This window comes from Canis aureus, chromosome 27 (assembly GCF_053574225.1).
Source record: "Canis aureus isolate CA01 chromosome 27, VMU_Caureus_v.1.0, whole genome shotgun sequence".
NCBI classification, from domain to species: domain Eukaryota; kingdom Metazoa; phylum Chordata; class Mammalia; order Carnivora; family Canidae; genus Canis; species Canis aureus.
Window position 1 is genome coordinate 22,954,836 of NC_135637.1, and position 19,906 is coordinate 22,974,741.

Consider the following 19,906-nt stretch of genomic DNA (forward strand, 5'->3'; position numbering starts at 1 on the left):
ACAGATAAATCCAGAATGGGAGCCCTCCTCCAGACCGCTATCTTGGTGTCCTCAGCAAGTCACTTGGTGTGACGATAAAAAGTGGGTGGTGGAGAGAGGGGGATGCTCTAGATTCAAACAGATTGAAGAGACAGAACAGTCCAATGAAGGTGTGATCTTGATGAGATTAGATTAGATCCTGGCTCAAAAGACACCTCTGAAAGAATCATGGAAATTTGAATGGAAACTGGGTAGTAGATCTATAGGAGTTATTTCCGCGGGGTGGAGGGCAAGGTTGGGGAGTAATAATAGATTGTGTTTATGTAAGGAAACTCTCCCTGATTTTTAGAAATACAAACTGTCATAAGGGTAGAATGACATGCAATCGGAGATTCAAGCTTGAAACTACTTTAAAAACTGAGGGGAAAGTCAGGGTGAGGATAAAAGTAGCAGGCTAAAAACCTTGATAGCCATTAGGGGAGGTGTTGGAGGACAGTTATGGGGGCTCACTCTCCTATACTCTTTTGCACGTTTGAATATTTTTATAATGATTTTTTAAAACAACAAATTAGCTGGCTAGGCCCAAAGATTGCCTCTATGCTTGCAGGGCTGCTGGAAACTTCGGCTGACCCCATGTCATGAGCAAGAGCGTTGGTGACTTAGGATAAAAACTGTGGTAGTGTGCACACAGGTGCAAGATGTACTGCACCTCTAACAACTTAGGCTTGGGGTTGGGGAGGATGATGTGCTTTTTGGAACACAGTAGGTGACTCAGAAAGAGACTCTTTGACACCAATTGCAAAGATGTGGGTAGAGTTTTAAGTCAATTCCCTTGCAACCAGAGTCCTGACTAATCCAAGTGGTGTGGACAGATTTACAACCTGTTGACCTGAGGAACGATGAAGGGCGAGGTGGGGGGAGAACCAGCAGTAGGATTTCTAAGAGAGAAAACATAGTAAGAAATGAAAGTTTAGGAAACTATATCCACTTACCTCCTCCACCTGAGTACAGAAGACTTCACTAAACTTCATGACCATCATTTAAATCATAGCCCCGATATTTAAATTTAGCAGGAAAAAAAATAATAACCTTTGCTATTTACGATGACCTCCCCTGTAAACATCCTTCCAGCACCTAATGAAACTGCGATGTGAAGTCTCTCTTACTAAAATGACTTTAATGCTTTCTATATTTAAATTATTTGAATATTAATTTGTCAAAACATTTCAAAATAATTATTTTAAAATAAGTGTTTTCTAATGTGTGGCTCTAAACCAGACCTCACTAACTACCATAATTATTGACAAGCCCAGTATGGAGAAAAACAAAGCTTTATAAAAAACAAGATAACCTGGATAAATGGAGAGCTACAAGGTAATTTCTTGATAGGAAGCTGCAATGTGGGAAAATACCAGTTCTCTTCAAAAGAATCTCTAAATCCAAGGCAATCTTAATCAAAATCCAAACGAGACTTTTAAGGAACTTGAAAGCTGATTCCCCTTCATCTAGAAGAGAAGAATGGGCAAAAATAACCAGTCCCATTTTGAAAAAAATGAAACAATGGGGAATCTACTCCGACTATGGTTTTGGTGCAGGCATAGGCTCGCGCACATATGTTTATGTATACACACATGCACACATATTCATGTGAATTTGGTTCATGGATAATGGTGACATTTTGAGTCCGGTGGAGAAAGAGTGGTGTGTGATCACTGGCTATCAAAGTTATAATCCCTACACGTTGTACAAAAAGTAAATTCCAGAGTATTCAATGAGCTAATCATAAAAATATTAAAGATACAAGAAAATATATTTTTATAACTCTGGAGTATAAAGGTTCTTGTAAGCAACCCTCAAACCTGGAATCTCTAAAGGAGAAGATCAGTGGATATGAGATGATCATGCTGAGTTCTCATAAGACAATGGAAAACAGGGGCGCCTGGGTGGCTCAGCGGTTGAGCATCTACCTTCAGCCCAGGGCCTGATCCTGGAGACCCTGGAACGAGTCCCACATCGGGCTCCCTGCATGGAGCCTGCTTCTCCCTCTCCCTGTGTCTCTACCTCTCTCTCTCTCTCTCTCTCTCTCTCTCTCTCTGGAAAACATACACCAAACTGAAAGACAAGTCCAGAAAAATTACATTGGCTCATCTTCTGTGGAGCATATTTTAGTTTGTGAATCTGTTTGCCCAGACCAGATAGTGCTTGTACCCTGAGGTCCCAGACTGGTTCACGTTGTCTCAGGGAAGGGGGGGATGGTAGGTCTGGGTGGTTTTTGGGGGACGAGGAAGTACTGCAACTTGTGTCCAGTGACTCAGCATTTTTACCAGTGGTAGAAACAGAATGTCATTTGTCAGTCATTGGAAAGGAAGTGTTTGCTTTAAAAAAAAGCCATGAAATTTCAAGGGTGGTAATGCAGGTATGCTTTTCACATAATTAGAAAAATAAATAAGTCTAAAACTGGAAGCTGTTTGGGGTCTGGCATTTGTGTGTGTGTGTGTGTGTGTGCGCGCGTGTGTGTGTTTTAATCGCTGCTCTCCTCTGTCCATTTGGTTCAGTTATTTGGTATGGGCCAACATGACTTACAGGATTCTTCTCTGGTGGTCCCATTGCTTTCTCTCTCATTTTGTCTTTGCTAGTGGCCCCTCAGGGTCTATACTTCAGTTGAACTGGGCTCTGCAGCTCTTGTTGAAGCTTATTTGCTACATTGGATTGGGGCTTCCTGTTTACTCCTCGGTCATCCCTGATTTCATGATCAAATGAATGCATTGCCTTTTCCTCTCCAAGAGGATGGAGATACTGAGACATTTACAGTCCCCGGGGGGGGGGGTGGGGGTGGGGGGGGGAGAGTGATATAGCAGTGCCACACGATATGCAGCGGAAACCAAGTGATGTACCTTTGCAAGAGTCGGGGAGGACATCACAATGTCAGTGACCCCAACTTGGATCTTGGAGGATAAGGAGGAGGTTTTCATATAAAAAGAGGCATTAGAAGGAATGGCATTTACAAAATCATTGGTGAAAAAATCGAGCATGGCTGCTCTGTGAGAAAGACAGTGGCAAGAGGTGGTTGATGAGGTAGGTTGGGGCCCCTTTGGAAATGCTCCCTGTAACATGCTTGGGAGGTCAGACGTTGGGCAAAATTAGAGGCCCTTGGAATCTTGTAACTGAGATAATTGCGTGGAAAATTGCTCTTGGAAACCAGGAGGATGCTCCAGACCCTGTTACAGAATCACCTGGCCTCTGTCTCTCCCTCTTCTGATGCTTAGCTGTAGAGTGAAGCTGCTTGTGTGTTGTTGCTGCTTCAGACGTATTCTGAAAAGTGAAAGTGAATGGATTTCAACATGATCATTGTAATTGATCCTTTCATATCCTTTCATAATTTGAAAGGATAGTTTAAATCATGATGTTTTAGTAACTTTGATTAGGTAAGCTGATAACCCCATAAGGGCGTTCATCCTTCCAATTTTATCTGTTCAGGGATTACGTTTGTTAACATGATGGGTTTTTTCCTGACCAGTGAAATTATGTTTAGTGTCACTCTATTTTTTATTTTTTAAGGGTTTTAAAAAATTTATTTATTCATGAGAGACACACAGAGAGAGAGGCAGAGACACAGGCAGAGGGAGAAGCAGGCTCCATGCATGGAGCCTGTTGTAGGACTCAATCCCGGAACTCCAGGATCACGCCCTGAGCCGAAGGCAGATGCTCAACCGCTGAGCCACCCAGGCGTCCCTTAGTGTTACTTTAATAGCAGGTAATATATTGCAAAGAAAAAGGCATTAAAAAGCTGATATGGATTGTCAAAATATTGTAGAAAAAAACACAAAGGAACTTAAATTCACATTTAGCTTAATTGGGTTGTGATTGTCTAAATGTAGATTGCCTCATGCTGCAATGTTTAATGTTATGCAAATTATATGCAAGACTTCCCTGCCAAAGATCTGGTGAACTGAGGAACCTTGAGAAGAGTTGACATTAAACCGTACCAGATACTTTTACAGACCTCTTCAGAGTCTATCAGCGTCTATTCTATCAGAATTCAGTGGTTTTAAATCTAGTGGTAGAATTTTTATTGTGACTTTGGATAATGTAGCTCTATTTTGGGTGTTTAATGAGCAGTTAGTGGAAAATATATAGTAACTACATATAAAAGAAAGCAATTTCCTTTTGGGGGAATTGAATCTTTGTATGAGTGCTTAGTCATCTCATCTTTAAAAAAATCTTTTGGGTTTCTTGGTGGTCAGTAATGGTAACCGCTCATTTGTGTCATGTTTCTTACAAAACAGTCTCTTATCATCTTGCTTTATCTTCACAAATACTTCATGTATCCTCATTTTTCTTTAGGTGATACTTCATATATTATTAGAGATATTTGTTTAAGTGCATTTTGTTTTGGACATTGGAATAAACAGAATTAAACCTCATAGAGAATATAGAGGCTTTTAATAATGGGAGTTGGCTAAGTAGCTCGTAAATATTGTAGTTTCTGTGCTAGTAAGATGTTCGGGTATAACTTAGCCTACCTAGTTGTTGGCCAGTAGAGAGCAGGTATTTAAGAACTTTAGTAGCAGAAAAAAAATTATTTTATTATTATTTTTTAGGATTTTAAAAAATTTATTCATGAAGACAGAGAGAGAGACAGAGGCAGAGACACAGGCAGAGGGAGAAGCAGGCTCCATGCAGGGAGCCCGACGCGGGACTTGATCTTGCGACTCCAGGATCACGCCCTGGGCGGAAGGCAGGCGCTAAACCTCTGAGCCACCCACGGATCCCCTATTATTACTATTTTAAAAGATTTTATTTATTTATTCATGGGAGACACAGGGAGATGCAGAGACATAGGCAGAGGGAGAAGCAGGATCCTTGCAGGGAGCCTGATGTGGGACTCAATCCCAGGACTACAGGATCACACCCTGAGCTCAACCACTGAGCTACCCATGTGCCCCAGAAAAACATTTTAAATTATGATATAATAATTTATTATACTTACCTTGTATATATATCTCAGGACCCCAAAGGGTCATGACAGGTAAGGTTGATATATTTCTAACCATTTGGTATGAAATTTAAAAAAAAAATTCATTAGGCCTCCAATCAATATATAGAGGATTATATATAGTATATATGCCTTATTTTGATGAGGAGATATATAAAGAAATGGTTCAGGAGTCCGGAGGCCTGAATTTGATTTTTTAAAAAGACTTTTTTAAATGAAAATTGTAACCACATACAGAGAGTATAGTATAATGAAATTGATGTAGCCATTACTCAGCTTTATGTGTTATCAGCACACAGCCAATCTTATTTCATTCATACCTCCTTAATTTCATTTAGGTTATTTTGAAGCAGATGTAGACATAATATACCATTTCATCTGTAAAATTTCCATATGTATCACTAAAAGATAAGAATTCTTTTAAAATATAAAAACATAACATAATACATTACCATTGCTAAAAAGGTAATACTTCCTTAACATCAGATATTCAGTCTGTATTCACATTTCTCCAATTTTTTTAAGAAGAGGTACTTTTTTTTTTTTAAGATTTTTATTTATTTATGAGAGACATAGAGAGAGAGAGAGAGAGAGGCAGAGACACAGGCAGAGGGAGAAACAGGCTCCATGCAGGGAGCCCGACATGGGACTCGATCCCAGGTCTCCAGGATCAGGCCCTGGGCTGAAGGTGGCACTAAACCGCTGAGCCACCTGGGCTGCCCACATTTCTCCAATTTTTTATAAGATTTTCTTGAATTGAGTTTTAAATAAGGTCCATCCATTGGACCTTTACTTGAATTGAGTTTTAAATAAGGTCCATCCATTATACCTGCTATTTCTTTTAAGTTGTTTTTCTTTTTCTTTCTTTTTTTTTTTTTTTTAAGATTTTATTTATTTATTCATGGGAGACACAGAGAGAGGCAGAGACAGGAAGAGGGAGGAGAAGCAGGCTCCATGCAGGGACCCCGACACGGGACTCGATCCCGGGACTCCAGGATCACGCCCTGAGCCAAAGGCAGATGCTCAACCGCTGAGCCACCCAGGCATCCCTTAAGTTGTTTTTCTTTGAACTATAGGTTCCCCATCTATCATTTTTCCCTCTTGAAATTTTTTTGCTAAACACTCAAGATTTTGCTGATCTTGTGGAATAATTTTAAAAAACAACAGCTTTTTTGAGGTATAATTAATGTAAAACAAACTACATATTTCATATGTCCAGGCTGGCCAGTTCTGTCTACACCTGTGAAGCCATTACCAAAATTGAGGTAACAAACATATATATTATGTCACCTTCCGGCAATTCTCAATTCTCTGACACCAACTGGGTGTCCTGAAATTTGATTCCCTTCAATGCTAACCACACAGATTCCACGTTAAGGACTCAGTCCCACAAGACTGTCCCACTTCAGATGCCAGCTGCAAATGGGGGCCCACCTGCATTATACCTGGCTGACTATGAGTTTAAGCGTTCCCACGATCCTCCCCTTATGTCTAATATTTTACTGGAATGAGTCACAGAATTCAAGAAGGTGCTATGCTTATGGTTCATTTTACTGTAAAGGGTACAAGGGAGAAACAAGGGTACAAGTCAGGAAGGGTACAAGGGTACAAGTCAGGAAGTTCAAAGGAGCTGTTCCATAGGGCAGGGTCTTGTGGGAAGGACTGGAGCACAAAGCTTCCCAGGAGCACCACTTTCCCTGTGCCTGCCTGGGCTTACCCACCTAGAAGCTCTCCAGACCTCATTGTCCTATAGTTTTTATCAAAGCTTCATTATGGGGGGATCCCTGTGTGGCTCAGCAGTTAAGCGCCTGCCTTTGGCCCAGGGCATGATTCTGGAGTCCTGGAATTGAATCCCGTCAGGCTCCCTGCATGGAGCCTGCTTCTCCCTCTGCCTCTTTCTCTGCCTCTCTCTCTCTCTCTCTCTCTGTGTGGGTGTGTGTGTCTCATAAATAAATAAATAAATAAAATCTTAAAAAAAAGGCTTCATTATGTAGGCATGGTTAATTAAATCATGGTCATTGGTAACTGAACCCAGCCTCTAGTCTCCCTGATGTCAAGTGGTAGGTAGGTCTAATGTTTCTAACTCTCCAGTCACATGGTTGGTTCCTCTGGCAACTAGCTCCATCCCAAAGCTGTCTAGGGGCCCACTAAGGGTCATCTCCATTAGTGTTAACTCCAGTAGGGTTAAAAAGAGTTTATGATGAATAGGATACTTTTATCATTAAGAGATTCCAAGGGTCTTAGGAGGTCTGTGCCAAGAACTGGGACAGAGACTTTTACCATATATACATCATTCCCCACCCACCCCCCCGCATTGTTTGCTCCTGCCTCTTTGTAATCAAACACTGTGTTCTCTCTGCCTCTGTCTGTCTCTCTCTTTGATCTGGCTTCTCTTACTCAGAATCATTATTAATTGAGTTCCATTAGACAGATTGGATGCAATGAACAAATTACTTAAAAGACACATGTTACTCAAGCTAATACAAGAAGAAACAGAAAATATAAGTAGCACTACCTCTATGAAAGCAATGGAATGTGTAATTTCAGAACCTTCTTACAAAGAAAATTCTACACACATGGCTTCACTGATGAGTTCTATCAAACATTTAAGGAATAATTAACACTGTCATGCAGCAGCTCCTTCAGAAAATAAAGGAGAAAGGAATTATTCCTATCTCCTTTTATGAATCATATTGTCCTGATATCAAAACCAGAGAAGGCAATTGCATGGAAAGGCTAAGACTTCTAAGAGCTACAGAATAGCAATGAGAGAAATTAGAGAAGACCTAAATAAATGGAGAAGTATGTTATATTTATGAATTGTACACTTAATATTATTAAGAGGTTAATTCTCCCCAAACTGATTTATAGATTCAGCACAATCCTAATCAGAGCCTCATCAGGCTTTTTCTGGGAAGAAATTTCTGGGAAAAAACTTAAATGGAAATGCAGAGAACCAAGGATAGCCAAAAAAGGAACAAACAAACCAAAAATCCCACAAAAGCAATAAAACAAAGTTGGAATACCTGATCTCAAGACAACTCTACACCTCTAGCAATCAAGACAGTGTTATATTGATGGATGGATGTACAGATCAATGAAACAGAATAGCTCAAAGATAGACCTACCCAAATTTAGTGTTGAATCAACAAAGATGCCAGGTTAATTCCATGGAGAAAGGATACTTTTTTTTTTTCAACAAATGATACCGGAATAACTAGGTATTATGAGGAAAAAAAAGAACCTTGAATTTTTACTTTGCATCATACAATCATACATAAAAATTAACCTGAAGTGGATCTTAGACCTAAACATAAAAGCTAGAACTTTAAAATTTCTAAAGGAAAATATTAGATTAAAAATCTTTGTGACCTTGGGATATGAAGGATTTCTTAGTGTTGTCCACCAAAGAAATCATCAATAAAATGGAACTCATCGACTAGACACTTGTGCTCTTGGAAGGACTTCATGAAGAAGATGAAGACAGGGTGTGGACTGGAGACAATATTATGATCACATAAATCTGACACTGGACTTGTTTCCAGGACATAGAAATTTTATAATTGAGTCATAAGACAAATAATGAAAAGGTAGGCAAGAGCTTTCACTGCATACCTCACAGGAGATGTAAGCACTCCAGTAATCCAATAATGTCCAAACATACTCAACATCATTATTCATTGGGAGAAATGCAAATTAAAATAAGCTACTACTGCACTACCTAACAGAGTGGCTAAAACTGAAAAGGCTGACAACCAAAGTGTTGGCAAGGGATATGGGGCAACTGGGATTTCATGCATTGTTCGTGGGAATGTAACATCACAGTTTGGAGTATGATTCAGCTGTTTTTCATAATGTTAAATATAATTTGCCATATGACCAACAATTTCACTCCTAGATATTTACCCATGAGAAATGAAAACACGTGCCCATAAAAAGACTTACGCACAAATATTTAAGGCGGGTTTATTTATAATAGCCCCAAACTGGAAACAACCCAAATATCTATCAACAGATGAATGGATAAACAAATGGTGGAATATTCCTACAATGACATACTATTTGGCAACTTATGTGCACAGTAGTATGGAGGAAGCTTGCTTATGTCAAGTGAAGGAAGCCAGACACACAAGACAACATATTGTGTAATTTTATTTATCTAAAAGTCTAGAACTGGAGCAAGTAATCTGAATTAACAGGAGATCACTATTTGCCCGGATCCTAGAATACAGGGAGACTGATTACAAAGGGGTATCTTGTGGGGTGATAGAAATATTCTGCATCTTGGGGCACCTGGGTGGCTCAGACAATAAAGCGCCTGACTCTGGCTTTGGTCATGATACCAGGGTCCTGGGATCGAGCCCTTCATGGAGCTCTCTGCTCATCAGGGAGTCTGCTTCTCCTTCTCTCTTTGCCTCTGCCCCTCTTCCCTACTCATGCTCTCTCTCAAATAAATAAATATCTCTTAAAAAGAAATATATTATATCTTGGATAGTAGTCATATGTGGAAAAACTCATCTATTGGTACACATAAATATGCATTTAACTGTATATATATACATATATATATAGATAGATTATAGCTCAATTAGTTTAATTTAAAAAGTTTTATAAAGGGGTGCTGCTGCTGATTTTTTTCCTACCAGAGTCTGATAGGGAGTTTCTACTCTTTTCATTTGATATTTCACTTTTGGTTCACTTGTTGAATGATGCCTAGTTTCTCCAGTTTTCTGCCTTGCTTATGTATATGTTAAAGTTCTATGTTTATGTGCTCTCTATTCCATTTCATTGATTAATGTGTTTATCCTGTCTTAATTATTTTAGCTTCATAAAAAGCCGTGTTCTCGATGTTCTCTTTCTCTGTAAACATTTTGCTACTCTAGATCCCATGTTGTTCTGTATACAGTTTATAAAGATCTAATAGTTTCTGTGTTCCGTGAAAAACTGTGGAACAGTGATGGGGATTGGATAGTTTTTATAGATACATTTGGGTAGATGTTAGATTTTTGCAGTATTAAGTCTTTCTGTTCATGACTGTGGTGTACTTTTCCATCTATTCAGATTTTCTGTTATGTCTCTCAGTACATTTTGTAATTTTCCCTACAAAATTCTTGCACATATTTTGAAGGGTTTATTTCAAGGCATTTGGTGCTTCTTATTTTATCGTAAGTGAAATCTGCCTTCCAATTATGTTTTCTCGCTGTTTATTGTTGATGTATAGAAATGTGGTTTAAAAAAATCTCAGTCGTATATCCAGGGAACATTGGCTTTTGTTTTAGAAAGAAGCTTATTAATCGACTAGCAGTATGTGTCACATGTGCGTATTCTTGTGTGGATTTTGAGAAACAGTAGGGTTAACAGCAAGCTTTCCCATAGTAAGGGCTTAAGTTATGTTTAGTCAAGTGTCCACATGTCCCGTCGGCCCTGAGTCACAGGAGAGGATACCACCTGGAGCCATGATGCCTCTAGCTTTAGGTGTTGTTGGCCATCTGTGCAGTTATGAATGTCAGTAAGAGGGCTCTCTGGTCAACCAGCAGCCTTGAGTTAAGACATCCATTTGTTGTCCATGCTGGGGATGGTTTCTCATGATGCAGGCTGCACTGCTAAGAATGTGTTGCTCTTCTCTTTTAGTATCCGGAGTGTGATGCAGAAGTATCTTCAGGAGAGAAATGAAATCACCTTTGACAAGATTTTTAATCAGAAAATTGGTAAGTTCCCCTTACTCATTTGGCATGTCCCACTTACTCATCTGGCATAACTATAAGTTCCGTAGTGGTTCCGGGTGACATTAACGTCATGTATAAATGCAGCCCCCTAGTGCTTTTTGTGCTTTATAGCTCCAGCTGGGGATGAAGGAGGTTTCATGTAATAAGATACTGCATGGTTACTTTAATCCCTAGTAATGTATCTTTTGAATAAGCTATTGGGAAACAGACTAGTTTGATTTGAGGTTTTAAGGCAGTTGGGGGGTTGCCAAAGTCAAAGGATTGGGTAGTTGGTAACCAGAGAGAAACGCTGTCCATTCAGATCTGCTTTTGAGGTCCCTAGCTGCCCTCACTGTACTTTTCATGAGTTGGCCTGTGAGTTGGCCAAGGACTTGGCCTGTGTCTTTTTTTTTTTTTTTTATTTTAAATTCATGAGAGACACACATAGAGAGAGAAAGAGGCCAGAGACATAGACAGAGGGAGAAGCAGGCTCCATGCAGGGAGCCTGACATGGGACTCGATCCCAGGTCCCCAGGATCACGCCCTGGGCTGAAGGTGGCGCTAAACCGCTAAGCCACCTGGCTGCCCAAGCCTGTGTCTTCATAAACATACTGCACTCCTGTGTTTGGCCAGCTCCTTCCAAAGTGTGGGGCTTGCTTATGTGATCTCATCACTTTTCCTGGGCTTTTTAGTCTTTGCATGCTGCTTGTCATTGTTAGTTCCACATCAATTACTCTTATCCTTCTGGCTCCATTCAGAGTCTTACTTAGTAGGTCACTAGGACTCCCCTGTTGTGTTCACAGGGGTCAAAGATCCATCTCCCTCTGGCTGGTACCCAGCCCTGGTCAGTGCTGGTCCTGGCCCGTGCAAGTGTGTGGATGTATAGGCATGCTCTCTGATTACCAGCAGTTAGTGCCTAGAGAAATGAGAACTGAGCAGGAATTGCTTTATGTGGGGTTTCAAGGCCTCCAAAGCAATGGAATATTGTGTTTTCACCTGGCTTCTGAAGGGCTGGTGATTTGTTTAGAGGTGACTGCCTGCCGGGTTAGGTTAAGAGCTGTAGTCTACATATTTTTCTTTTTCTTATGCCCCCAAATCATCTCCTGCTGTCCAGGAATTTTCCTAAACAATATTTTGTTCTCAACTAGGATAAGATTCATCGTTTGGCCTTGCCAGCTGGCTATAATTGTTGATCTGCCCAGAGTAATGTGATAAAGAGATAATTCTAAGATTTTACACGAAATCACCTTAGCTGAATATAAGAGAATTGGAGGCTCTTTTCCTTCCTTTGCTCCTTACTTGCCTCTCAGAATTACTCAGAGAAGTTTTGCCGAGAAACTATGTCATAGTTTTTAAATTATTTTAATCCTAGAGGAAATCACTTTATTAAAATTTTAAGAATCCAAGGTTGTATTAAATTTTCTTGGAACTCAGTTTATGCATTGAGTTGTGTCTCCGTGATTCATAGACGCAGATTGATCCCTTTGAGACTGGATATCCTTAGCGGGAATTCTGGGTGGCCCTTCTGTTTACAGGTAAGGATACATAGACTCAGGTTGGTGAGATGGCTTGTTCTGATTTGTCATTCTCCCTCTCTGCTCATTCTCTAAAGGCTCTTGGAAGGGCAACAGTGAATATAAAATGTGCTTTAGACAGGGTCACCTGGGAAGAGCTGGATAGAGTTTTGTTTTTTTCTTTAGAAAGAGTCATGATGCTCTCTTGTGTTCAAGTAAAGTAGAAACTGATGCAGAAAGTCTTTGGATTTGGTAAATTTTTTATCTAGCCTACAAAAATTAGCCATCTAGCAAAGTGATGTAGTTTCTCTGGTAACCCTTGAAGTACAGTGGTCAGAAGCTGGCTGCTATGTTCCAGAGAGGCCAATGGAGTGTGGCCCGTCTATGCTCTGAGGACCATGTGTGGAGAGCCAACGGCCCTTAGCTTACCTAGAAATATTTCATCCCAATCATTGGGATTTGGTGAGTGAACCAAAGTTGAAAGAGTTTGACCTTCGTCTCTCTTTTTTTTTTAATTGCTGCTTCTCTCTGTGTTCATGGCATTGGGCTGTCATCTGTGTAAATAAGGGCTCCCCTGTGCGTCTGCTTTTGTAATAGAGAACAGAAAATAAAACTATCACAATAACAAGAGTTCAATTAAAAAAATCGATCTGGGGATCCCTGGGTGGCGCAGCGGTTTGGCGCCTGCCTTTGGCCCAGGGCGTGATCCTGGAGACCCGGGATCGAATCCCACATCGGGCTCCCGGTGCATGGAGCCTGCTACTCCCTCTGCCTGTGTCTCTGCCTCTCTCTCTCTCTCTCTCTGTGACTATCATAAATAAATAAAAATTAAAAAAAAAATCGATCTGCAGCTTTATCGAGATCTGTGGTTCATAGCATAAAACACCCTCCTCTCACGAATACAGTTCAGTAGTTTTTAGCACATTCACAGACTTATTGTGCAAACCCACACCACAGCCTCACCTTAGAACAATTTCAGCACCTCCCAAAAGAGGCTCCATACCCATTAGCACTCCCCCCCACCCCCACCTCTAACTACCACCAATCTAATTTCTGCCTCCGTGGATTTGTTCATGGTGGCACTCCTCCTAGATGCAATCAGCCAATAAGTGGCCATTGCATGGGCTCATCTCAGATTATTTTTAAGATCATCCATGATGTAGCATGTGCTGGGACCTCATTTTAGGCTCTGCAATATTTCCACTGGATGGCTCTGCCACAGGATGTGTATCCTTGCAGACGTCGATGGATGTCTGGGTTATTTCTACTTTTTGGCTATCATAAATAATGCTGCTATGGGAGGAAGGTGTTCTTGATGTGTAATTTGAGCAGGTGGTTCCCCATTACTAGGGCATACTGGAGAATTGTGGAAACCTGCTGTGTCCTGAGCTCTTATGCCGGTCTGTGAGATGCACCAAGGATTCTTTCTCTGACCCTCACCCCTTTCCTCACACACATGCAGGCCCCCAGGCATGTCTTTCCTATTGTTTTGATCCAAGCCTTATACCCATAAGCTGGCCCTGCATGCCCTTGACCTGAGTGCCTGACTGGCATGAAAGTGGCCTCGTGCCCTGGCCCCAGCCATATGGGTTCTTCCGTGAGAGCAGCTTCATGGGGCACTGACGGCCTGTGAATTCTATTTCGATTAAGCTGTTTTAAAGAATTTAAGAATTGCTTAGAAGAATAAGTAATTTCTTCCTTTTCCCTTCCTTCCCCTTTGTGAGCTCAGAGTGGTTCTGGGGAAGCTAAATCTGAACTTGGAAGGTCACAGGCAAGAACAGGGACTGCTCGGGGGGCGGGAGGGGGAGAGAAGAGCACATGGTCACCTCACCAAACACAGTTCTGTAATTGCGTCTGGGCGAGGCTGCAGTTTGATGTCTGTCTGGCCCCTCCTCCTGCCCTGTGGCCTTCTCCTTTCTGGCTGGTGTTAGGGGTGGGGGCAGAAGGGAAGGTGACTGGTGTTGGGGTTAAACCTGTCTTCCAGTTTTCAGCACCTCCTCTTCCCCGCCTTTGTCTCTCCTGTCTGTTCCATCTGCCCCTTTCCAGGACCATCTCCACATGTCACCACTTTGTTGCTTTTCGGTGGTTCTGTTGTTTGCCTTCCTCCCTGTATCCCTTTCCTGTCAGCTCTTTTCTGCCTTCTGGCACCTTCCACTCTCCTCCTTGCTATGGTTACCACGTAGTTTTGGGAGACTGCCTCCCAGCTCATGCTATAGCCCATGTGTAGAAATGCTTTGTGAAATGGAAAGGGTAGAAATCTTTCATTCACTTGGCCTCTGAGGCTTTGTTGAGATGACGGCTGCCTGGCTGATCTGTTGGCTACACCCCAAACTGGTTGATATTACATTGGTTTTCTTTCTTTTCTTTTCTTTTTTTTTTTTTATATTGGTTTTCTTATCTATAAAAGTGGGGATCAGAATAGTACCTGTGAAGCCCTTAAGGCAGTGATAGGTTCTCAGCAGATGCTCTGTGAATGAAAGCTCTCAAATGAAATTGTATTTATTGTAAAAATTTCTAGGCATGCCCCAAAGTAGACTAATGAACCTTCATACATATATATCACCCAGATTCATTATTTTGCAACATTTTACTGTACTGGCCTCATCCATCCCCTCTCTGTGTAACTGTTGAAATATTTAAAGCAAATTACAAGCCCTTTTGACAGTTTCAGCCCTATATGCATCTCTAAAAACGACAAATGTTTTCTTATACAACCTTAATCATTACCCCAATCAATGAAAACGATGACTCTTGGTTTAATATCTAATGATGATTCTTACTGTAATTCTGAGTCTATAGTCACATTTTTTTCTGATTAACCAAAGTATCATTTTACTCTTGTTTTGTTGGATTCAGGATACAAATATTGTTCTTATATTGTAGTTAGTAATAATGTCTCTTTTAATCAAGAACAGGTGACCCTACCCTTCACCTCCCCTTACCTTCTTGAAGAAACTGGGTCAGTTATTCTGCAGAATGTCCCATATTCTGGATTTTTCTGTTCGCTTCTTCATGAGATCATTTAAATTGCGCTTCTATTTTCTGTATTTCCTGTAAACTGAAAGTTAGCTTTAATAGCTTTTTAGATTGGTTTGACTTTTTTTGGCAAGAGTACTGCACAGGTGGTGCTGTGTACTTTGTGGCAGGAGGCACGTGACAGGTAGGTGTTGCTCTATAGTCCTGTCTCTACAGTGGGTTCAAGTGTGGTCAGCTCTGCAGTTCCTCATTAAGCTGTCATCTGTGGTTTTTTTCATTTTCATTGATGCTAGCTGCCTAAATCGCTAATTTTTTTAGGGAGTTGCCAATTGGGGGGTTTTCTAATTATGCCATTCCTTCCATATTTATTACTTCTGCTCATCAACTAAGGCTATTTGGTTGCCTTGAAATATAATTCATGTAGGGGGTGCTCAATCCGTTAAGCATCTGATTCTGGATTTTGGCTCAGGTCATGATCTCAGGGTCATAGGTTTGAACCCCCATGTGGGACTCTGCTTTGGGTGGGGGGGTGTCTGCTTGTCCCCCTCCCTCTGTTCCTCTCTCCTACTTGGATGTGTGCTCTCTCTCTCTTTAAAATAAATAGGGGATCCCTGGGTGGCTCAGCCGTCTAGTGCCTGCCTTTGGCCCAGGGCGTGATCCTCGAGTCCCAGGATTGAGTCCCACATCGGGCTCCCTGCATGGAGCCTGCTTCTCCCTCTGCCTATGTCTCTGCCTCTCTCTCTCTCTCTCTGTCTCTCATAAATAAATAAATAAATAAAATCTTTATAAATAAATAAATAAATAAATAAATAAAGTCAGTCTTAAAAATAAATATAGTTCATGTAAGAAAGGCAGGTGTGGTTGGCTGAATTTGAAGGCAACTCCTATGGCTTTGGCTTCCCAGCATTACTCCCACGAGCAACCCAGTGAAAGAAATTTTATACAGGAAATCAAGGCTGTGTTCTGGTTGGGCTTAATCTACTCACACCAGCTCTTTAGAAAACAGAGAATTTCCTCAGACTGGCAGCAGAAGAGGAGAGACCAAACTACAAGAACAATTAGGCACAGAGTTCCCAACTTTGCAGGTGAAGGGGACTATGTGAGAAGACTGTGGGTGTTCTCTAGGAGCTGAGCCAGGACCACAGTCCTACAACCATAGGAACTGAATTCTGCAAACAGCCTGAGTTAGGTTGAAGGTAGATCCCCCCGGAGCTTCTAGATAAATCCCTAGCCTGCCAACACTTCGATTTTGGTCTTCCGAGCCCCTAAGCAGGAAACCCAGCAGAGCCCACTGGGATTTCTTTTTTTCTTTCTTTCTTTCTTTCTTTCTTTCTTTCTTTCTTTCTTTCTTTCTTTCTTTCTTTCTTTTTTTTTTAAGATTTTATTTATTTATTCATGAGACACACAGAGAGAGAGAGGCAGAGACAGAGGCAGAGGAAGAAGCAGGCTTCACGCAGGGAGCCCGATGTGGGACTCAATCCCAGGATTCCAGGATCACACCCTGGGCTGAGAGGGCAGGCATTAAACCGCTGAGCCACCCAGGGATCCCAACCACTGGGATTTCTGACCTCTAGAACAGTGAGCTCAGAAATTGGTGCTGTTTTCAAGTCACAGAGTTTGTGGAGATTTGTCACAAAGCAATAGAAAACTGATATAGTAGGATAAATGCTTAATTCTCTGTTTTTAATGGCCAGTTTTCAGAGTAAAAATAATCAAGTGACAGGCTGCTTTATCCTCCTTCTCCTCCTTATACAGAAATTGTATGTCTTAACAGACGTCAATCATGCTGATTCCTAATTTGCTGTCAGTAAAGCTTCCGCATTTCAGTATTGACATAGTGTTCTTAGCTTGGCTTATCCAAAGAATAGTTTTAAAGGGATGCTAGTTATTGAAAGACAGTCAAAAGAAGTTATCAGTACTGATTAAGATTTCGTTACTATTTTCTTTCTGTAAGATATACTGAAGTAATCTCATAATATGCAAGTGAGGTGCATGGTCTTTAGCAATCTACTTAGCTCTTCTTTTTACTGACCCACTCTAATTAGAGGGCAATGTTTCTTTCTTTTTTTTTTAATTTATTCATTCATGAGAGACACAGAGAGAGGCAGAGACATAGTCAGAGGGAGAAGCAGACTCCCTGCAGAGAGCCCGATGTAGGACTTGATCCCAGGACTCTGGGATCATGACCCGGGCCAAAGGTAGATGCTCAACCACTGAGCCACCCAGGTGTCCCAAGGGCAGTGTTTCTGACTTTAAGGAGACTCCAAAGTAGGTACTTAACTCATGAAGTATGCAAATACTACCCTCATGTTCGAAGAACATCATGGCTGATGTAATATTACATCACTTGCCAGAGGATCATCTCAGTTTATAACACTGACTCCCATTCATGTGAGTGGAAAGCTGCTGTATATAGCCTGTAGTCTTTTGCATCTGACTTCTGTCATTTAGCACCAGATTTTGGAGGGTCAGCCATGTTGTGCATACCAGTCTTTCACGCCCTTTTGAGGCTGAATTTACATTCCATCATATGGATAGACCACACATTTTGCTACCCATATAGATTATTCCCACTGTTTGTTATAAACAATGCTGCTCTGAATATTCACGTGCAAGTGTGGCCATATGTTCTGTCTCTCTTAGGTATATAACTAGGAATTTTGGAATTGCTGGGATATCTGGTACATTCATATTTAGCTTTTTAAGAAATTGCTCTTGTTTTCCAAAGAGGCTGTACTACTTTTCATTCTCACTGTCAATTTATGAGGGTCCCAAGCTTACCATCACCTCATCAATGCTTGCTATTATCTTTCTGGTCATAGCCATTCTCGTGGGTATGACCTGCTACTTCACTGTGGTCTTGATTTGTATTTTCCTAACAGTGACACTGAACATGTTTATGTTAATTAGCCTTCTTATATCTTCTTTGGTGAAATGCCTATTTAAATCTTTTGTCCATTTAAGAAATTAGTTTTAATTTTGATGAAACCTAATTTATACATTTTTAAATATTGTATTTTTGTGTCATATCTAAGAACTTTCTGCCTAACTGAATGCTGTGAAGATTTTCTTCTTTTCTTCTACAAGTTTTATCATTTTAGCTCTTACATTTAAGCCTTTGGTTGATTTTTGAGTTCATTTTTGCATGTGAGGTAAGGGTTTAAAATTCTCCCGTGTGTGTGTGTGTGTGTGTGTGTGTGTGTGTGTGTGTTTGGTTTGTTTTTTGTATGTGAATATCCAATTGTCTGAATACATTTGTTGAAAAACATTTCTTGGGGTATAGAGTGGTTCAGTCAGTTAAACGTCTGATTCTTGATTTCGGCTCAAGTCAAGATCTCTGTGCTGTGAGATTGGGCCCCACGGCAGGCTATTGCCCTCCTCCCCCTTGCAGCGTGGAGTCTGCCTGAGATTCTCTCTCTTCCTCTCGCCTCCACCCCACCCCACCCCCTCTTGTTGAAAATTAATTGACCATAAATTGAAGGATTTATTTCTGGACTCTCAATTTTGTTCTATTGATCTTTGCTTTAGGCCAGTACCACACTGTCTTAATTACTGTTCAGTTTTAAAATCAGAAAATAAAAATCCTCCCACTTCTTTTATTTTTTTCTTTTTCTTTTCAAAATTGTTTTTGGCTATTCTGGATCCTTTGCATTTCTATATGAATTTTAGCATCAGATTTTCAATTTCTGCAAAAAAAAAAAATCCTGCTGGGATTTTGATAGGGATTATGTTGTATCTACAAATCAATGCTGAGAGAATTGCCTCTTTCACATTAAGTCTGCTGATCCATGAATATGAAATATCTCCCTGCTTATTTAGGTAGTCTTTAATTTCTCTCAACTCTGCTTTGTGGTTTTCAGTGCTCTTTGTCACATTAAATTTATTCCAAAGTATTTTAATGTTTGTGATGCTGTTTTGAATGAAATTGTTTATTTTCATTTTTGGCTGTTTAATCACTAGTACATGGAAATAGAATGGATTTTTGCACAGTGATCTTAGATTTTGGCATCTTGCCGAGAATTTAGTTTATTAATTCTATGAGATGTGTGTATGTGCACGCATGTATGTTCACATTGTGAATTCTTAGGATTTTCCCCATAGAGAATCTTGTCTCTGAATAAAAACAATTTTACTTCTTTCTTTGCATTCTGGTGCCTTTCCTTTTCAATTTTTACTTTTCACTTTGATTTCTTAAATATTTCTTACATTGCTCTCATATATTTAGCATGATTTCTGAGAACATTTATATAGAAAGCGCATAAATTCTATTTGGCATCTGGGGTTAAGGCATAAGAAATATACTTGTTATGGGCTTTAGAAACAAAAGTATATCTTTCATTATAAAAAGACTACATTAGAAAAATAGAAACTATTACCTTTCAAAAAAGATTTTTGAGCAGTTTCTATAGAAACAAAGATAAACACAGATATCTACTCGGTATCTATTAAAAAAGAATTGATAATTATGTAAGACCATGGGTATCCCTGGGTGGCTCAGCAGTTTGGCGCCTGCCTTTGGCCCAGGGCACGATCCTGGAGTCCCGGGATCGAGTCCTGCATTGGGCTCCTGGCAGGGAGTCTGCTTCTCCCTCTGCCTGTGTCTCTGCCTCTCTCTCTCTCTCTATGTATATCATGAATAAATAAATAAATATTTTAAAAAATTACGTAAGACCACAGACATAGTGAAACGCGCACACACACACACAAGCAACACAGAATAAAACATTTTAGGATTA

General features: G+C 40.4%; 1 protein-coding gene across 9 annotated transcripts in view; it reads left to right on the forward strand.

The window, feature by feature from the left end:
* Positions 1–19,906, forward strand: part of GRK3 (G protein-coupled receptor kinase 3) — a 131,364-nt gene that overhangs the window by 13,770 nt on the left and 97,688 nt on the right. For 7 of the 9 annotated variants that reach the window (XR_013366705.1, XR_013366704.1, XM_077876106.1 and 4 more), the window contains exon 2: positions 10,607–10,683. Coding sequence is in view for 5 of the 9 variants with exons in the window: in XM_077876106.1 (XP_077732232.1) it covers positions 10,607–10,683 (77 nt within the window). In the remaining 4 variants the exon portion in view is untranslated. Of the gene's footprint in view, positions 1–10,606; positions 10,684–12,148; positions 12,216–19,906 lie in introns of those variants that run through there. The other 2 variants (XM_077876107.1, XM_077876105.1) reach the window with 2 other exon arrangements.